The sequence below is a fragment of the Eptatretus burgeri genome, chromosome 14 (assembly GCF_056783735.1).
Source record: "Eptatretus burgeri isolate ZD-2024b chromosome 14, Ebu_testis_v1, whole genome shotgun sequence".
Taxonomy (NCBI): Eukaryota; Metazoa; Chordata; class Myxini; order Myxiniformes; family Myxinidae; genus Eptatretus; species Eptatretus burgeri.
The window spans coordinates 53,308,571-53,328,986 of record NC_140974.1 but is presented as its reverse complement, the minus strand read 5'-3'; the positions used below and the strand labels follow the sequence as shown (position 1 = coordinate 53,328,986).

The following is a 20,416-nucleotide window of genomic DNA, read 5'->3' as shown; positions in this document are numbered from 1 at the left end:
CTACGTGCACAAAATATGTGCTGACAATTATGGTCATACACAATGTCTGTAACGAACCTATTACTCACATGTAAATCCATGCCATAATACTGTACCTCATCGAATCGACCACGGATTATTCTCGCCCACCGTAGGATGATAGCAGCACCTCCAGGAGGACAAACATGCAAAATATCTTCTGCCATGCTCTCAGATTCAGCCAAAATGAAATGCTGGCTCTCCAGCTTCTGCATCCAGTCCTACAAGAAGTAACATGGGGGTTGTCGAGATACAAAAAGCCATGTTCCTGAAAATTCTGAGTGTTAGAACAGATAAGAAAGTTGAGTTCAAGGTATTTGGAAATAATAAGCAGATTGTAAAGCAGGCTTGTGAAAAGAAGGAATTTGGGCCTTGTACAAGATGCCAACCGTATGTAACTTCCCAGCATGCCATTACAATGTAGTCTTGCTACTGGCTTTAAACATGCATGTTTAAGGCCCAGGCTTACAGTGTTTGCTTGTATCATAGAGGTCAGTTTGGAAGGCTCGCTCCTCATATTTTACCTTCTTCTGGTAATCTTTTTCCCTCCACTCATCGTCTTTCCCCTTGTGCCCCTTCATCCATGCAGTCTTCAACTCTTGCCCATCCTCCCCTGCTCTCGACCCAGAGCTCACCTCCTACCAAGCCCTATTTTCCCCACATACCCTTCCCTTCCTGTACACACAATTCCTAGTTACACTGTTTGAATGTCCAACGTTCGGGATGAATGTGGTAATCGCACTGATATTTACCCTCGCCGAAGGATTGTATCGGAGAGGGTATTGCATTTGAGTTTGTTTGTTTGTTTGTTCATCTGTCTGTTTGTTTGGCTGCACAAAACTTTTGTGTTTTTCTCCGCAACCGCTTGTCGGATTGAGATGAAATTTTCACCATAGTTGCGACTGCTCATGTAGAATGTTTCATTGATAATTACGACGTTACAGGTCATGTGGTGTGGCAGCCATATTGGAAAAACTTTGGACCTCCATATCTCTGAAACCACACCAAGGAAAAAAATTTCAAACTTGGCACATAGCAAGTACTCCTCATGGGGAATGAGGGTGATGGTTTTGACATTATAGGTGCCCTCATTATGATGTCATAATTGCATATGTAGAACGCCACATCTGATCAGTATGAGATATTTTGAGGGTCATTTAGAAATAAAATGGTCCATAGAAAAAAAATTCATGACATCATCGGTCACATGATTTGGCAGCCATATTGTTTGTTTTATTAAAACCTTCAAAAATCTTTTTCTCTGAAGTGGCTGAACAGATTGAGGTGAAGCTACACATATGACTGCCTGTCTATAAGGAACAAAAGGTTCATATATACGATGTCATTGGTCACATGGTTTGGCAGCCATATTGGATTTACTCGAAAACCTATAAAAATCTCCAGAAGGGCTGGACAAATCGAGGGCAAACTTCACATAAGTGTTCCCAAAGTCATGGGTGGTGTACAAGTGGCACACAGCAAGCACTCCTCATGGGGAATGAGTGTGGTATTTTTATGACATCATAGGTGCTTGGCTTCGTTATGACGTCAGAATTGCATATGTAGAATGCTACATCCGATCAGTATAAAAATTTTTGAAGGTTATCTAGGGATAAAATTGTCCACAAATCTTTGTGATGCCGTCATCGGTCACGTGATTCAACAGCCATATTGTTTTTTGTTTTTTTTTAACCTTAAAAAATCTTCTTCTCTGAAATGGCTGAAAAGCTCGAGGCGATCCATGAGGAACACAAGTCACACATATGATGTCATAGGTCACATTGTTTCGCAGCCATATTATATTTACCTGAAAACCCATGAAAACTCACCACTCAAACAAAGTCCTGGCGAGGGTTTGCAATTTCTGATTGCTCTTTTTCTTGTTTGGCAGATTGAATTGGGCCCTTTCAGTCAATCATTGGCTTGCGAACCAATGCTCCCACAATAGATTATTCCATTTCAAGCATGGACGCTATTCTCCAAAAAACATAATGAACATTGATTGTTGTGATGCAATGCTTACAGTGAGCTGTTTGGAGACATTCTGGAAGGATCCTTCATCACCAGAAATATCTAGGGCTTTCAGCGCTTGTTCAGCATCTAAACACCAAACCAGATGATCTTGGGCTGCATTTTGAAAAGTCTTGGCCTAATGTAGGGGCAAAGGGAAGAACAAACCTTCCATTTTTCATATCCAAGTTACAATACGAAGGAGCCACGTCCAAAGCCAGTGTTTTCTAGAGCTGCACAGGCAATGGCCCGGCATTTCAAAAATGTCAGACCTTTTGCCAGTCCTCATGGATCCTGACAAGATGTGAACAAGCAAGGTCTGTTGCGGCCACAAGGCGAGACTTGACCTCACTTGCTCGTGTCTCCGCCCAAGACGAGTTCACCAATGCTGATAGATCACTTGCCAAACAGCACAGCTGCTCCGTCATGCCCTGCCTTTGAGTTAGCTCCTGATGAATGGACTGATGGGAAAAGAAAAATAAACAGTGCAAAAGATCTCATACAAAAAGTTTATGCATTCACTAATTAAAGCTTATTGAAAAGATATGTGTATATGTATACATATGTGTATGTGCATGTGTATATGTGTATTATACATGTATAATGTATACATTTGTAGATGTGTATATGTATAGTAAGTGTATGTATATGTGTATGTATATATTTGTATATGTGTGTATGTTTACGAATATTACATATGTATATGTGTATATATTTGTATGTGTGTATGTATATACATTTGTAGATGTGTATATGTATGTACATGTGTATATGTGTATGTATATTTGTATATATTGGTATATGCGTGTATGTTTATGTATATTATATATGTATAAGTACAAGCCTGGTGTTGGCTTAGTGGTTAGGGTGGTGGCTTGGGATCCCAGGGTCCTGAGTTCAAGCCCCATTGGCTGCTGAATTAACACCAGGGGGTTGACTCAGCCTGTCATCCTTCCGAGGTCGGCGAAATGAGTACCAGTTTACTGGTCCTAGTGTATGCCCCGGTTAGAATAGGTGTACCATATCCCTGTGTGTCGTAAGAGGCGACCAGGGTTGGCGTCAGGAAGGGCATCCGGCCATAAAACATTGCCTCCTGAAAAAGCCCAACCCCTGCACAGCAGGGAAAAATGGCTGTAAAAACGGTCATTTTTTATATTTTATTATATATGTATAAGTCTGTATATGTATGTGTATATGTATACATTTGTAGATTTGTATATGTATACGTATATGTGTAAATTTGTGTTTATGTATATGTTTGTGTTTTAGTACAGTATATGTGTATATGTACATGTACATGTATGCGTGTATATGTATCTGTTTTTATATGTGTATATATATATATATGCATGTGTGTATAATACATATATATATATATATATATATGTACATTTGTATGTATATATACATATATATGTATATAAATACACGTATGTGTATATGCATACTAGGGTGCATCAAACGCCCCCTTTTTTGCGAAAGTTTGAAAAACATAACGGCGATAGGACAGATGTGTTCGAATACATGAAAAAACATTTCTCTTTTTTTAAGAATTTTCGGTCATCATCTTGGGGGTCCACGTCGGGGTCAAAGTTCAGGCACGCAGCTCCTGCGTATTTTTCAGAATAAGTGTTATTTTTCACTGCATAGTGATCAAAAGTTGTGTCTGGTGGTGAAATAATTCTGACATATCAATGTACTGCTCCTTTGGTGATGTTTGTAACACGGTTGGCTTGTAATTTGTTGGCACAGTTTCCCGGAAAATGGTATTTTTTTCCTGGAAATTGTGTTTTCCCGGAGAATTTGACACGTGGCAGATCATGAATGTAAAAGTTTGGACGATTTTCCGAGATGATTTGATTTCTCTGGTGATAATTATTGCATACTACTGAGTGATGAGTGCAGAAACACTGCCTGCATTATCAGTTCTAGTGGTTAGTTGAAAGGACTAGAGTGATGCTGGCACGCTCTCGTACTTTGTCCTTCGTACTGGCGTGAATAGGCGAAACCTCACTATTACTAATCATTATGTCTTTCAGAAAGGAATCTCACATGCAAACTAGGCGAGACGGCGCAGTCTTCGGACTCGGAGGAAAGATTGTTGCAGAGGACGTGAATATCACAGGCACGAGATTACCAACAAAGGAACAAGTCATCCGATGCTTCAAGTATCATCAGGACCTTGCATGCAATCACAATTACACAAAAGCTGCTATCGTGAAAATAGTACTTGGAAAATTAGAACCTTTTTATAAAAAAGGACATATCCCAATGATCGCACCTAAAAGTGCGTCTGACAAAATAATTAAATTAGTTAGTACCAATGCTAAGCTACGAGAAATACCGAAATCGAGACGCTCATCTGGAACTGGAAAGGATAGAGAAAGAATGGAAAGGAAAGGATAGATAAGGAATTCGAAGATTTGAAAACAACATTCGTTTTATGGCCGAAAAATGTAGAGCAACTGATGAGGAATGAAGAGGATAAAGCCTTCCTACAATCTATGATGAGTGACCATGTGGCGAGTTTCGGATGCAAGGACAATATTTTAAAGAAGACGGAGAAAATCCGTGAAGAAGCAAAGTTATCCAAAGTAAGAGCTAGAAAATCAACTGAAGAAGTGGATAAACTATTACAGACGGTTGAGTTTGGTAGCAGCACAGATGAGGATCAAGAAGATACTGATACTGATGTTGAACTACATCCATCATCAACTTCTGATACTGGTAACAGGACAAATGATATTGTGAACATAAGTAGACACAGAAGGAATCAAACTGGAATGACAATCCATGTTCCCCCAAATATCCTCAGCAGTCCACGCTTAGTATCGCTGGCCACAAGACTAGGAATGACGCCAGCAGACCAGGCCCAGTTTACGGAAACTTTGGTTGCTGAGTGCTCTGGTGATGTAAAGAAAATAAGTACTTCCTATTCTAGCGCTGATAGGGCTCGACGGTTTGTCAATAAAGAAATCGTGAAAGATATAAAAGAGCATTGGATTCCCCCTTCAAAAGCCTCTATTCACTGGGATGGTAAAATAATGAAACCACTTGAAGGGCAGTACAGAAAGGGGACAGAACAACTTGCAATAGCTCTAGGGGATTCAACAGATGTAAAACTCCTGGGAACACCGTTCTGCCACACTGGTGATGCACGTGGCGCTGGTGAGATTGTAAGTACGATGGTAATGGAACAGCTACAGTCTTGGGGATGTGTAAACAATGTGATTAATATGGTGTTTGATACTACCTCGGCCAATACGGGCCATAAAGGTGCAGCTTGCATAGCTATTCAACAAGCGTTGGATAAACCCTTGTTTTGGTCAGCTTGCTGTTATCACATTGGCGAATTTATCATTGGACACGTTTTTACTGATCTCAAAATTGAAGCATCGAAGTCGCCGGATATCAGTGTTTTTTTCCAGATTTCAAAAGCATTTCGAAGCTATACCCCACAGCAGTGAAATAAGCTTGAAAACTTTAGATCTTGATAAATTCAGGGAGGAGAATTCAGCCCTCATACATGACTGGAGAGCAGGAGTACTGAATGTCACTGCGACCATACAGTCCTACCAGAGAGACAACTACAGAGAGTTTGCTAAATTAGTGGAGATGTATCTTGGTCAGTACGGACCACAAGTGGACTTCGGGTTTCCTGGAGCAATGCACCGTGCCCGATGGATGGCAAAGGTAATTTATTGTCTAAAGATTGCTGCGTTAGAAACTCAAATTTCTACTCTACCTCCTACTGCAGTTATCACAACATGACACCAGGTACCCAAGATAATAACATTCTGCAACTCTGCAACACTGATTTATTTCAAATGGTGGAACTCTTGCCCGAGAGCTCTTGATGCGCCATACAACGATTTGTGTCTGTATAAAGATCTCATACGCTATGGATCTGTGGACCCCGAGCTTTCTGCATCCACTATCAAAGCTCTACAGCGTCATCTTTGGTACTTAACAGCTGAGTTTGTGCCCTTAGCCTTATTCAGTGAGGATGTTCCAAGTGGAGAGAAGCATCGACTGGCTGACCGTATCATCTCTGTCAAGCCTGATAGAGAGGAACTTGGACTATTGCCTATTGGGCACTTTGGTACAGACTTCGGAAAGCCTCACTTCCCCAAGGACATTCACTTGACATCTAGCCTATCTGACTTTGTCTCGGTTGATTCTTGGTTTGTGTTCCGAGAACTTGAACTGGATGATTCATTCTTAACGTATGAAGTGAGTGAGTGGGCAACACTTCCAGCCTATGTGGATTCAAAATCTAAAACAAAGCACTCAATGTAACTAATGATGCGGCTGAATGTCTAATAAAACTCGGAACGGACTGTCTCGGTGCAGCGAGGTCTGAAGAACACTTTCACAATGTGCAACAAGTCACGGAGAATGACAGGAAAGAGAATCCGAATCTCCGGAAACGCTTGAAACTTGATCATTAACGATATTATATACGAGTACCTTGATATGAATACACATAATTCTGGGTAATAAAGCCGTGAATTTGACAGAACCGAGGGATTTGTTACTATTTTGTTGTTTTTTTTCTGGGAAAATTACCAGTTTCCCGCTTCTCCGGCAAATTTCCCGGAAAATTTGATTGGCTCTATATCACTGGAACATCACCAAAGGAGCAGTACATTGATATGTCAGAATTATTTCACCACCAGATACAAGTTTTGATCACTATGCAGTGAAAAATAACGCTTATTCTGAAAAATGCGCAGGAGCTGCATGCCTGAACTTTGACCCAGATGTGGATCCCCAAGATGATGACCGAAAATTCTGAAAAAAAATGAGAAATGTTTTTTCATGTATTCGAACACATCTGTCCTATCGCCGTTATGTTTTTCAAACTTTCGCAAAAAAGGGGGCGTTTGATGCACCCTAATGTATGTGTATGTGTATATGTTTACGTATGTGTATAGGCATATGTATATGTATGTGTATGTGTATATGCATGTGTATATGTATACATTTGTAGATGTGTATATGTATTAGTAAACATGGATATGTATATGTTTCTGTTTATGTGTATATGTATATGTACACTACCGGTCAAAGGTTTGAGAAGACCCCCATTTTTCCAGTTTTTACTGAAATTTAAGCAGTTTAATGTTTCAATGTACTCTGAAATTAAAGCACAGAACAAAAAAACAATTGCAAATAAAAAAGAAATCATGGAATCGTTTTGTTGAACAAAATTTAATCTAAATTTTTGACTCAACAAAGTAGCCACCTTTTGCAGTAATAGCCGAACATACTCGTGAAATTCTTTCTACAATGGAAATCAAATATTGTTCGGAAAGTTCTTCCCAACACTGTTGCAGAAGTTCCCACAAATGTGTTGCACTTGTAGGTTGCTTTGCTTTCACCCTTCTGTCCAGTTCATCCCAAACCAGCTCGATGGGGTTTAAGTCGAGACTGTGCTGGCCATTCCATGATTTGAAGCCTACCATCTTGTTCTTTTCTTCTAAGGTAGTTCTGACATAGCCTGGAGGTATGTTTTGGGTCGTTATCTTGCTGTGGGATGAACCCCTGACTAACTATGCGTAGATCAGAGGGTATTACATGGCGCTGCAAAATGCTGTGGTAGCCTTTTTAGTTCAGGGTGCCAGTCACTCTGTGCACTCATCATACAGGCCATTATGATGGCAATATACAAATTCCTGCAGTGCAATATTGTCCAAATAACGCTTCAGAGGGTGTCGCAACACAGTCTGTTCCAACACTGCCTTTATACAGACAGAGGGTTTGTAACTAATCAACAAAAGTTGGGACACCTGCAGGAATTGTTTGCATCAACTTTCAAGGCTTAATTTACTTCCATTGCTGCAGAACAGCTGCAGTTGTTAACATATTACTTGTTCCCTGAAAAGGGCCTTTTTTAACAACTCTGAAATTTACATTATTTTTCATTTTTTGGTAACCTAAACTTTTTTTTAAACCTCTGGCAGTTTACCGCTTAGCTTTGTACCATTTCAGGTTATTCACTGGACTTGAACTGCTTAAATTTCAGTAAAAACTGAAAAATGGGGGTGTTCCAAAACTTTTGACCAGTAGTGTATCCACACATATAATATACACATACATATACATATATATATATATATATATATATATATATATAGATATATATATATATATATATATATACATATATATATATATATATATATATATATATATATACATATATATATATATATATATATATATATATATATATTAATATTTTGGCCTGTCTGTTTGTTTGTCTGTCCTGTTACAACTTGAGAACAGATTAACGGATTTCGATAAATCGAACTACAGTGGATTCAGGGAGCTCCTGGGAAGGTTTATCATGAGAAAAAAAAAAATTCCCCCCTTTTTGTAATGGGTACATGGGCACACGTGGCGAAACTGCAAACGCTAACTTGCAACGCTGGTTATCCCTGTACTTGGAATCCTTTTTATTCTTGCCCTATTGATTAGCCATCACAGCAAAGATTGGAATTTCCATCAGCGAAGTGACGGGTCATAAAACTCTTTTATATATATATATATATATATATATATATATATATATATATATATATATATATATATATATATATATATATATATATATATATATATATACACACACACACACACACACATTAACAAATGTATGCATATACATACCGTCCCCCCTTCCTTGTCCATGCTTGTTAAGTCTAAAAAATTAAGTTAATAATATGTTTAAGCCAACTCATGGGACCAAAACAATATGCATGGATTAAAATGAATTCATCAAGTGAAATATCCAACGTGACGGGGTAAATTATTTTCTCATGTGGTGGATTTCCAACATTCAAATGGGGATTGGTTTCCATTTCTTGAAATAAAAATTAAACTGATGGGATAATCTTTGTTTTTTTTGTTTGTCTTTTGCAATATTCATATTTTACATGAACAATCAATCTTGATTCTGTTTTTTTGTCTCCCTTAACATTAGCCTGTATATATCATCATCAACCTTTGAACCTCTAACTGAGAGTATTAATTTAAAAGCAGGCACCCAGTCCACATTTACCTTCATTTTGGTCTCCACTTCATCATACAGACATAAAAGGTCCTGTAAGGACCCATTGGGAGACTCCATCGATTTCTTCTGGAGAGACTCGATGAGCAGCTGGTTGGTCTGCGAGGCACACATTCTGATCATGTAGCAAGGTACAGCTAGATGAACTGCATCAAAAGCAGTCACAAAGGTGTCTCTTGTGAGATAACAAAAAAAAATTAAATCTCCTATATAATGCTTTGAGAAAGTCTCAAGATTATTACATGTTTGTATGAGGTGTGACACGCACAAAATCATGTAGTTATGTTGAGAGTGTGGCTTGTTCAAGTCATGTATTGTCAATTTCTTCCATGAACCTTAACACTTGAATTGTTCAAAATGATCGAAATTATTGATTATTAAACCTAAGACTGTTTTGAACCTTTTATATTTATTTATCTATTGAATGCAGAAATCTAGGCTCAGGGAGGAGAAAAAGGATAGATAAGAGAGGCAGCAGGTTCACAGACTGACAAAGGATCAGGTAAACAGGGAGACAAAGACTTCGAACATGAGTGGATGAGGTGTCTAAAGGAAAGGAGTGGAAAGAGGGGGCATTTGTGGCAAGTGGTCAGCGAGCATATAAGATAGCAGAGGTGGGTATGGGAGGAAGTACACAGTGAATATGGGCAGCACTTTTGAAGGACTGGAGGGAGGTTGAAACAAATAACAGACAAGGGAGTTGCTTCAATGAATGAGAGAATAGAGGGATGAATGAATGGAAGTGAGCATTCAACTTAGAATCGGGGAGCGTAATCAGTTGTGGCATTCTGCATTTGGATGGTCCAAAATGGCCACCAACAATGCGAATGTTATGAACTCTATTGAAAAGGCATTATCTGATTTTGGTCAACTTCACCATTGTTGGTTTGATGAGAAGGCACCAAAGTTTCCATGAATCCACAACTTTCCCACAAACTTATTGTCACTGTCTCCCACCCTCCTCCCTCTTGATTCAATACCTCAAGCATTCACAAATGATATAACATTCATCAAAAACGCTCCCACAAGCAGAAACTTCGAGCCATTCTGCATATCTGGTAGGCCAACAGGCAGACTAATGTTCAAGACCTCCAGAGATCGATCACCACCATGATTTGAGCCATGATGCTAAATTTGAGCTGATGCTAAAGGAGTAAATGTATTAGCTTTGCAATGTGCTTCCTGATTACATCAACAAATACTTTTGGCAGGGCACTGTTATTACAGTAAATAATGTGGCACTGGTTACATGGACTGAAAGAGCAGCCATTGCAGGCATCTGAGGAGGTGCAATAATAGTACCGATCATACAAAGCATCAGCAAAACACGAAGGCACAGATATGGATCACAAAATCAGCCAACCTACAGGTTTGTTCACTGATTGGTGGATCGTATGCGTTGCTACGGAACTTGAAACTCAAACACAGCCAGAGGAGTAAAAACCAATATCTAAGCAATCAAACCAAGAGCAAGACACCTATCATTACAATAAAATTGGGCCTAATCTTTTCCCTCACCTGTAATGAGCAGTTGCAACTCACAATTAATATTTATCCTGGTTCCCTGTCGTAAGTCAACAAAGTAGACAGCAGAGTAAGCTACAATCTAGCTCTGCCTGTGGCATAGAAGCTCTCGCTTGCAATCATTCTCTCTTGCCAAGCTCTATGCCTGTGGCATAACAGGCTGTCGTAAATCCTGGATTTCTAACTTCTGCGACTTACGCAATCAATGTGTTGCCATCAATGGAACCCTCTACCCCTCTCCCATTGGATGCTGGAGTTCTCCAAGGTGGTGTTTTGGATGGCAGTGTGTGTATATGTATATATATCGAACCGTGTTGTCTGTCCATGCATTCTTCTGTCTCCTGTTTATGGCGGTCACTTCCTACGGTGCAGTTAAAAAGACAAAGCTCAACATTCACTTTTGAAATGACATGAGAACAGGCATGAATAATGTCGATGCCAAATTTTATTTCACAAGCAGGATATTTAACCTCTTTTTGGACAAATCCAACCTCTGCCACCAGATGTTGCACCACCATTTTGCAGTGGGTGGTATCTTCTTCTTCTTCGTTATGTCAGTTTGGCTGCCGGGTAGCTATCATTTTGTTGGGGCGCAACAATGCTGCTGATGCTGTGCCCTGATACCAGTACACTGGTACTCATTTTGCCAAACTCAAAAGGATGACAGGCTGAGTCAACCCCACCTGGTGTTAATTCAGCTAGTAAACGGGGCTCAAAATCAGGACCCTAAAATCGCAAGCCAGCCACCTTAACCATGAAGCCAACACCAGGCTAGTGGGTGGCATAAGTAGCTCAGAGCTTTGGCTCTGAGTGAAACCGAGAGTGCAACACAATAAACCTTTTTGAAGTCCGTTCCCAGTGTAACACCATTTACTTGAATGCATTCTTCTAGTAACCCCCTCCTGGTTAATCTTCCAACATCCAAACTGACTGCACACCTCAACTCTCTGTTCCTTGCTTCTCCCATCTATGGAACCACTTTCTCAAGGCTTTTTCTGTCTCACTCTTCCCTCCAGGACTTCAAGCAAGCAGTGCACCTCCAATGTCTTGTCATCCTTAATTTTGCCTCATGATCTGTATAACTCCCATTAACCTCTCCTAACCCCACCATCTCACTTGCTAGTTTAAGTGCTATTTTCCCTCCTCCCTTTTCTATTTTCCTGTTCATCAATTCCCTTGATGCTTATCCCACTGTTAGTCCGACATTGCTCTTCTATGGACTTCACTTCTGTGTATTAAAAAAAAAATCGATCATACCTGTTCGGAAGGAGAGCCAGCCAGCAGATGCACTTGATCCAAAGAAGCAACTCTCATGGACGTCATTCGCTCCTCCATTTCTGTGATCCACTGAACATGTGTGACGGCCGTCTCCGCAAACTTGTGGAGATAGAAACACAAGATGTACATGCGGTGGATATACACAGTTGTTGCACGGAAAGCATGCATCAAATGGACATGCAAATTGAAGGAAATACAGGAGAAAAAGCAATAATGAAGATGCATGAATTACTGCATTATCCTTTGCTATAGTAATCATTAGAGGCCTTTTTTTTACCATTCCCATCTGCATTCCTGACTTTTGATGGAGGTGAACTAAGGTTGAAATCATGAAATTATCCCATATGTCTCATATGTATTTCTCCATTGTCTACTCATGTCCTTAAATCATTATCATTGATCATTATGATCGTTAACCCTTTGAACCCTAGTGGCTGGTTTACCAGCCCCTGTTTAAACCTCCATATACCCAAGCCACCAGATTTTTTTCTCCAGGGAGCCCAGGGTGGGGGAGCCGAAAGTCCAAGGAGCTCAGGGTTCAAAGAATTAATTTTTATAATTATTAATTGAAACAATCATGTCATTATCCTTCAACATGTAAAAATGTCCAAGAAATATCAAACGCCTGAGATAAAGGCAAAAAATCCATGCATACGAATATTTTGGGCAATCAAACAAGTTTTTCCGAGGCAAAATCAGCAGGAATGTCACAATTCAACATTCGGAATTCAAGGTAACTTGTGGTTCATGTTATAAAAATTATTTTTGAGATCCACCAGCAATTCAGTAACAAACAATGTTAGGAGGGAAGATGGTGAAGGATTAGCAATCGGCCTGCATATCTACAGGAGTATACATTGTATCAAGCCCTCCTTGCATTATGATTCACACTTTCAATTGCATTTGGGACAATGATTGTCTATGATGACAGCATAGATTATGTGGAATACAAAAGTGGATACGAAAACAATAATGAATACAGTACAGTATAATGATAAAAAAATTTGGTGTGAGAGCATAAAGTGTTGGCGATGCAAATGATCACCAAACGGCGAGTCGAAAGTTAGGAATCTGCATCTAGACCTGAACCCAAATCGAATCGGCTTGTTCTTGTCACCTACCCAACACATCCACCATCCATCCACTGGGACCATACTCTGTGCAGAGCGTTGGTGCTGCCTAAGCAGTCTCCTTGGCTATTGGGTACAATTCTGGACGGGTCGCCACTCCGACACAGGATACCAGCATGCTGGCACTCATTTTGCCGACCTCGGAAGGATGACAGGCAGAGTCAACCCCACCTGGTATTAATTCAACAGCCGAGTGTGATTTGAACTCAGGATCCTCGGATCCTAAGCCCACCACCCTAACCATTAAGCCAACACCAGGCATACATCCACCATGTTTAGTCATAATCTGTTCACAAGGTTTGGAAATATCATGCGATATATCGTTTTTGGCCATATCTCTCAATGGTGAAGAATGACTTTAAAAATAAATAAAAACACTGGACCCGGATCCTCACTAAAATGGAATCAATTCGTCATTTTCACAAACACAAACTGTCCACCAAGTTTTGTCCGAATCCGTTCATAACTTTTTGAGATACCGTGCTAGATATCGTTTTTTGGCCATATCTGCCTATGGTGAAGAATCACTTTTTTAAAAAAATTCGTATCCAGATCCGAATCCGCATCTTCACCAAAATCTCATCAATTCAGCCTTGTTACACACCCAACTGGTCACACCAAAGGTCATCTAAATCTGTCCATAACCTTTTGAGATATTTTGCCCACAGACAAACAAACAAACATGCGAATAGACAGACAAACAGGGGTGAAAACATAATCTCCGTCCACCTTCTGTGACATTCGAGTATCCTGCGTCAGAGTGGCGACCCGTCCAGGATTGTTTATACTCCTTCACCGAAATGAAACTGCATCGGTGGCCCCGATGCGCCTCACAGTGTGAAAGAATGATTATTATTATTATTATTTACCTTCGGTGGCAGAAGTAAATATGATGATATATATATATATATATATATATATATATATATATATATATATATATATATATATATATATATATATATATATATATATATTGTTACAACATGGACATGAACAAAACTTGATGAATTAATATTTATACGCCATTTACAGTTTGTTACATTTCAGACATTTACATTTACAGTTACAGTTTGTTTCTATCACGTTTACACCAAAAGTTATAAAAGTTCCAAGTTGCACATGGACTTTATGGATACCCTGTGCTTATGCATTGCAAAATTGTTGTTCATAGAACATTTTGAACACCCCTTGAGTCTCCTGATGTCGATCAAATTTCATGTCATGTTAAAATTCCCAAAACTGTGTTGATTTGTCCATCATCTTCGAATGTCCTTGTAATTCTTTTAAAGTCTAATGATGTTTCATAATGTCCTTGTCACACATGTGATGTACAGGGGGTATATGATAAGTCATTACCCAATTTTAAATTGTTGTAGCAGTTTTATTCATGAACCGATTTTAATGAAACAAACTGTAAATTAAAGAGTATCCAGTGAGGTTTCATGTTCAACTCTTTAAACCTCCACATATAAACTCCAGCGCTGTCAACACATTTCCTTCATTGGACTGCTACATACACCACTGCTGATCGCAACATGTTTTCAGGAATGTTGGTGAGAACATTGGTTATTCTCTCCTCCAGTTCATCAAGGTTTTTTTGGCTTCATGATATTGAACACTCTATCATTTCCATGTTGTTTCATTAAAATCAGTTCATAAATAAAGCTGCTACAGTAATTTTAATTTGGGTATTCACTTATAATACACCCCGTTTACTAAAAAGGAGCCGTGCATCCGTCCATCCCTGCGTGCATGAGAGTTCCAGATCCCTCTATATCTTTAGACCACTTGATACCTGGAGAGTCCTTAATACCCAAAGGCCGTTTAGAACATTAAGAGCCTGAAGAGCCTCACGACCCCCCCCCCCCAAAGATTCCGATATCCTTAAGACCCTTTATAACCCCAAGACCCTTAATACCTTGAAGACCGTTTAATTCCCAAAGACCCAATCGACCCCGAAGGCATCTTGTCTGAGGCCCTTATGCAGTAACACTTGAGGGTCACGACCATCATCAAAAGGCCCCTTAATTGATTTTCTGTCTTTTTTTTCAGGTTCTGCTCATCTTGGTTGATAGTATAATGAAAAGTCCCATGTGGAAAAGAGAAAACGGTGACCATGACAACAATTTCACCCAATTATAATTAAATCATTTGTTTTTTTGTGATTTTATTTTTGCCAAACCTGAGGAATTTTTCAACATATCAGATTGAAACTTACACCGTTTATTTGTACATATGTGTAGTACACGTGTGTAAAATCTGGTCAAATTTAGTCAAACGTCGAGGTCAATACCATCCAAAACGTAAAATGTAAAACATGTAAAAAAAAAACTAAAAAAACACGGAAAACACCTATTAGGCAACAATTATAAAATGTATCAACCAAATTTGTTATGCACAACATTTAATAATGTAAAACATGTTAAAACAAAAAAAAAAAACAAACAAAAAAAAAAAACACGGAAAACACCTATTGGGCAACAATTAGAAAATGTATCAACCAAATTTGTTATGCACAACATTTAATAATGTAAAATATGTTAAAAAAAACAAACAAACAAAAAAAACACGGAAAACACCTATTAGGCAACAATTAGAAAATGTATCAACCAAATTTGTTATGCACAACATTTAATAATGTAAAACATGTAAAAAAAAAACAAAAAAAAAACACGGAAAACACCTATTAGGCAACAATTAGAAAATGTATCAACCAAATTTGTTATGCACAACATTTAATAATGTAAAACATGAGATAGGTCAAATTTTCCCAATTATCAAATTGCTCGTTTCCATGGCAACTATTGTTTATTAGGATTTTGCAAGTATCATGCTATGCACGACATCTTTATTTTTAATCACCAAAGATAGTTCTTCTTCTGAGCGAACCGCCATTGTCTCGAAGGTAAACATACACCACGTTAAACGGTCCACATCATCACTTCATGTTGAATTCCCATTTCTCCCAATACACATTCCATGAAATTGCTCATTTGAGGTGAGACATCTGCAAACCCGTCAGAGACCGGTACCCTGCTAGTTTGACTGAAAATTCCTCCATGAGCGGAAGGTCATGTAAAACATGCCGATGTTTTCCAAGTGCCCTTGACATCTTACGTGTCTTACATGTGGGATATCAAGGGCACCAGCTAAAATATTCTGTCTCAAGGGCATCACCTAAAATATTATGCATCCATCTTGTCCAGCTTGCGTTCTCCCTTCCCCCTCATCGTTATCTGCATTCCTTGTTTGTCTGCCTCAGTCATTTTTTTCCCTCAGAACTGCTGTTGATATTTACCCCTTTCCCTTTCGTTATGTTACGTCCTCATCCGTTCTGTGTTCTAGCTCTTCCACGAGCGTTGACTGTATAGAATAAAAAAAAATCAGTATCAACTGCGATGATGGATTCCATCCATGACCTTGCTGATGATTGCAAGTAAGCTGATCGGTTTGCAGTTAAGAGGGTCGGTTTTTGTACCTCTTATGTAATGGGGTGATGTTGGCTGACTTCCAAGCAGATGGAATATTATATGGTCTCGAGCAAATCATAGAGTGAAAAAAATAAACAGAGAATGTGCAAGACCAGCAGAGCAGGTTTTAGGACACTTGAGCTGATGCCATCCAGCGAAGTTGCAAAATCAGAGTTGAGGGTCGCCAGAAACTTCTCCACGTTCTCAGTTGCAAAAGACCCAGAGTCCATGAGGAGTTAAATGTGACTGGGTACTGAGAGTGAGGGGTTTGGGACACAACATTTGGAAGCAAACACAGAATCGAGGCATTTGGCCTCTCACAAGCAGTCACGTGTGTAACCATTTGAAGTGAGGGTAGTGATGGAAGGGGGGCATACTCCAGAGACTTAACAAGGTACCACCAGGTTTTAGAGGAGGGAGACAAGTTTGAAAGTTCAATCTTGAAGTTTGACAGATGTTGTTTTCTGACTCTCCTGAGAGTGGACACACACTTGTTGTGGGCTTTGTGGAATGCAATGAGATTGCCTTTGGTCGGATTTGCTTTCCAGAAAAAGAAGGCAAGTTGTTTCAAAGCAACTGTTTCACCACAGGATTCAGTGGACCATGGATGGGAAGAATGGTAGGATGACTGGAGATGAGAGAGAAGGTTTCTGTGGTAGAATTCCCAGAAGGCAATAATATCAGAGGCAGTAGATATTGGAGATCAGCCAGCCCTGAAGAGAGATGGCTGCTTGCAGTCCCAGCCAATCTGCCTGAGTGAATTGCCAGACTCGGCGGTGCTGAGTCAGTTCTCTGAGAATAGCCAGTGATGTTGACTCTCACAAGCATGTGATCACATGAACCAAATGGATCAGAGGAAGAGCAGGAGACATTTGTGTGGAAGTCTGTCATCACCAAATCCAGAAGGGAGGATTAGCCATTGTGAGAAATCCACATTGGAAAGTTTACAGATTGAGTCAGTCCCAGCGAGTCACAGAAGTCCTTTGCTGAAGTGCCATGACAGGTGAGAGAGATATGAACACCCAGCCAATTGGCATGGATACAATTAAAATCACCGCATATGCGGAAGCGTGAGTTGGGACGAGTGGTTAAAAGTTCATCCATGGAGGCTGAGAGAGAGAGAGAGAAAGAGATGTAGATGGAGTAATCACTGTTTGGAGGATAATGTGACACACGGACAAACAAGAGGTGGGAGCAGAGGGGAAGTCACAGGCAAATGTTCTCCTGGGGGTTGGGAGGTATAAGATCAGTACATGGACAGTGAGAAATGGAGTTATTAATGTAAAGTGCAACTCCACCACCAGGGTGGGCTTCAGACCTATCAAAATGGAGGAAAAAATAGCTGGGGAGAGACATTAAGGAGTCAGGAACATCTTATGGAAGGAGGATTCCGTTAAACAGATGATGGCTTGTTTATTAGCTGCAGCCTGGATTGACAGATCTGCCAGGTTAGAGCGAAGGCCTTGGATGTTTATGGTCGATATAGTTAGGGACAGGGAAAGAGGCTTTGAAGGGCAGGGAGGGGAACCGTTGTGGGTATGGGGTGAGGGGGAAGCTTTGAGGTGGTGGGGTGAGGAGGAAGCTTTGAGAGAGTGGGATAAGGGGGGATGCAGAAGAGGGAACATGACATATAAGGATGCTGAAGAAGGGCACACAAAGGAGTGGGGTTGGAAGGATGCTGGATTGTAGGATATGTGGGGGTGGTGGTGGGGGGGGGGGTACTGAAATGGCGTGAATTTAGACCGTTGAAGGACTTGAAGGTAATTTGATTGTTCAAAGGACACAACCTCTGCAAACTGGACTTCTTAAGATTCCCAAACTGGACATATGGAGACAATGATCATGGGATGGATGGAAATTTTTTTATTGAAGGCACAGGGAAAGGTGGTGCTGTAAGTATGGGAGGAGGGTTGATGGACCAAGCACTGAGATGAGAGATAGGTTTATCATCCTCAATGCAATTTGCCATCTTCAATGCAGCCTTTGTCTCAAGGCCATCACAAAATAGTCAGATCTCTTGAGCAACAAAGAAAATGCATATTTTAACTTTCTGAGCTCTCACATTTCCCTAACCCAAATTATCATGTCAGGGATTTTAGGTTTCAGCTTCAGGTTAAGGGTAAACCGACAGATGGTCAGACATGGTAATCATCAACTTTAAAAACAAGTGTTATTTTCAAAGCAACTAAATATGGGTAAAATTGTGTTTTTTAAACTCTTTTCAGAACTTTACAGATGATTAACTAAGGTGTCTCTAATTCCCTCCCAGTGCAAACAAGTGCAAAGAGAAATCATACAGAATATAAACAAGAAAAAGAGCAATCAGAGATTGCAGACCTTCACCAGGACTTGCTTTGTGTGGTGCTTGTGTGGTGTTTGTGTACTGGTGTTACGTAATTAATAAGATACATAATTAGAATTGACACTTTATAACTACTGGCAGTGATGACCGTTTACAAAGATGTCCCGCTTTGATGCTACCCCTGCTTTGATTGGACAATTGACCCTGACCCATAACATTTTTTATTATTATTCAATTGAATTTAGAATGGGATAAAAACTAAATTCAATTCAAATCAAATGGAAGACCAAAAAGGTGCAGTCCTGCATTGGAGTAATCAGAAGGAACCTGAACAAGCTCAAAGCAAAGATGAAGTCATCAGGAGGAACCCTCAGATTGGCAAGCAGCAGCTTCTTCGCTCACTGCTGATCTGGATAAAATCACAAACTGGTCCAACACGTGGAACATGTCTTTCAATCCAGACAAATCTCACACTCTCACTGTGTCTCTTCGAAAGGACCGTTTAGAAAACTCCCCCCATCCACTTTCTCAACAATCCTCTGGAAGAAGTCCTTTTTTCAAACTTCTGGGTCTCACTATTTGCCATGACCTTCCCTGGGAAAGCCACATTTCAAACCTCGCCTCCAAAGCCAGTCGCCGACTGGGAATCCTCCGTCGTGCAAGGTCCTTCCTCGGCCCACCTGAGCTTCTGACCACTTACAAAGCTTTTGTCCGCAGCCTGATGGAGTACTGCTCTCCCCTCTGGGCTGGTGCTCCTGCCTCCCACCTTTCTCGGCTTCACGCTGTAGAAACCAAGGCATTTCGGATCATTGGCATCTCCCGCAATGAGGCTGAGTCTTTGGGCCTCTCACTCAATTACCGCTGGTTGGTCGATGGTCTTTCTATCTTCTACCGTCTCCTCTCCAGCATCGCCCCTCCCCCCCCCCCCCGCTCTCTCTGCGATTTGTCCCCACCACATTTCCGCAGGGCGCTCAAGGTCAGCCAACAACCCCCTTCTGGTAAAACTACCAAAATCACGAATCACTGCTCACCTTCACTCTTTCATTCCTCTTTTTTCCTGCCTTTGGAATAAACTCCCTCACTCTATTCTTTCCTATTCTTCCCTCCAGGCCTTCAAAACAGCTGTTCACCACCACCTCTTATCATCCCCCATCCAAATCCTCGATCTTTTCTACCCCCGATAATCCACCCAAGCCCACCTCCTTCAAATTCCCTGCTTTCCTTCCTGAAAGTCCCTGTAATGTCCATCTTCTATTCCCCATGTTCCCCGTCCCATCCCTCTCCCTTCCACAGATCTCCTAATGTCTCTGTTCCCCACTGTTTTGTCCTTCCCACTCCCTCCCCTCCTGTCTCATGCCCCCCTTGATGTGCGTTGTTTGTTAGCTCTCATACGAGCCTCGACAAGGTATAGGAAAAAAAAAACCTGGATAGGATTAACATTTCAGCTGCTACTCCTCTATCCCCAAACCCATCCAGGCACAGCCAAGTGAACCTCATTCAAAAAAAAATAACAGAACCCAGATCTAAAAATTAAACAATTCTGGCTGCCAGACAATGTGTCCAATCAAGTTGAAATAAAAAAAATGTATCCCTCATCATGACCAGA

General features: G+C 40.3%; 1 protein-coding gene and 1 pseudogene across 4 annotated transcripts in view; one reads left to right on the top strand and one right to left on the bottom strand.

Moving 5' to 3' along the window:
- The window catches only part of LOC147013219 (desmoplakin-A-like), a 156,557-nt gene that overhangs the window by 48,640 nt on the left and 87,501 nt on the right, over positions 1–20,416 (bottom strand). For all 4 annotated transcript variants that reach the window (XM_085854861.1, XM_085854863.1, XM_085854862.1 and 1 more), the window contains 5 exons: positions 11,885–12,004; positions 9,095–9,202; positions 2,301–2,489; positions 2,042–2,167; positions 96–239 (listed from right to left, as the gene is read on the bottom strand). In XM_085854861.1, coding sequence (XP_085710987.1) covers positions 96–239; positions 2,042–2,167; positions 2,301–2,489; positions 9,095–9,202; positions 11,885–12,004 — 687 coding nt within the window. The remainder of the gene's footprint in view (positions 1–95; positions 240–2,041; positions 2,168–2,300; positions 2,490–9,094; positions 9,203–11,884; positions 12,005–20,416) is intronic.
- Positions 4,881–6,479, top strand: LOC147013221 (uncharacterized; annotated as a pseudogene).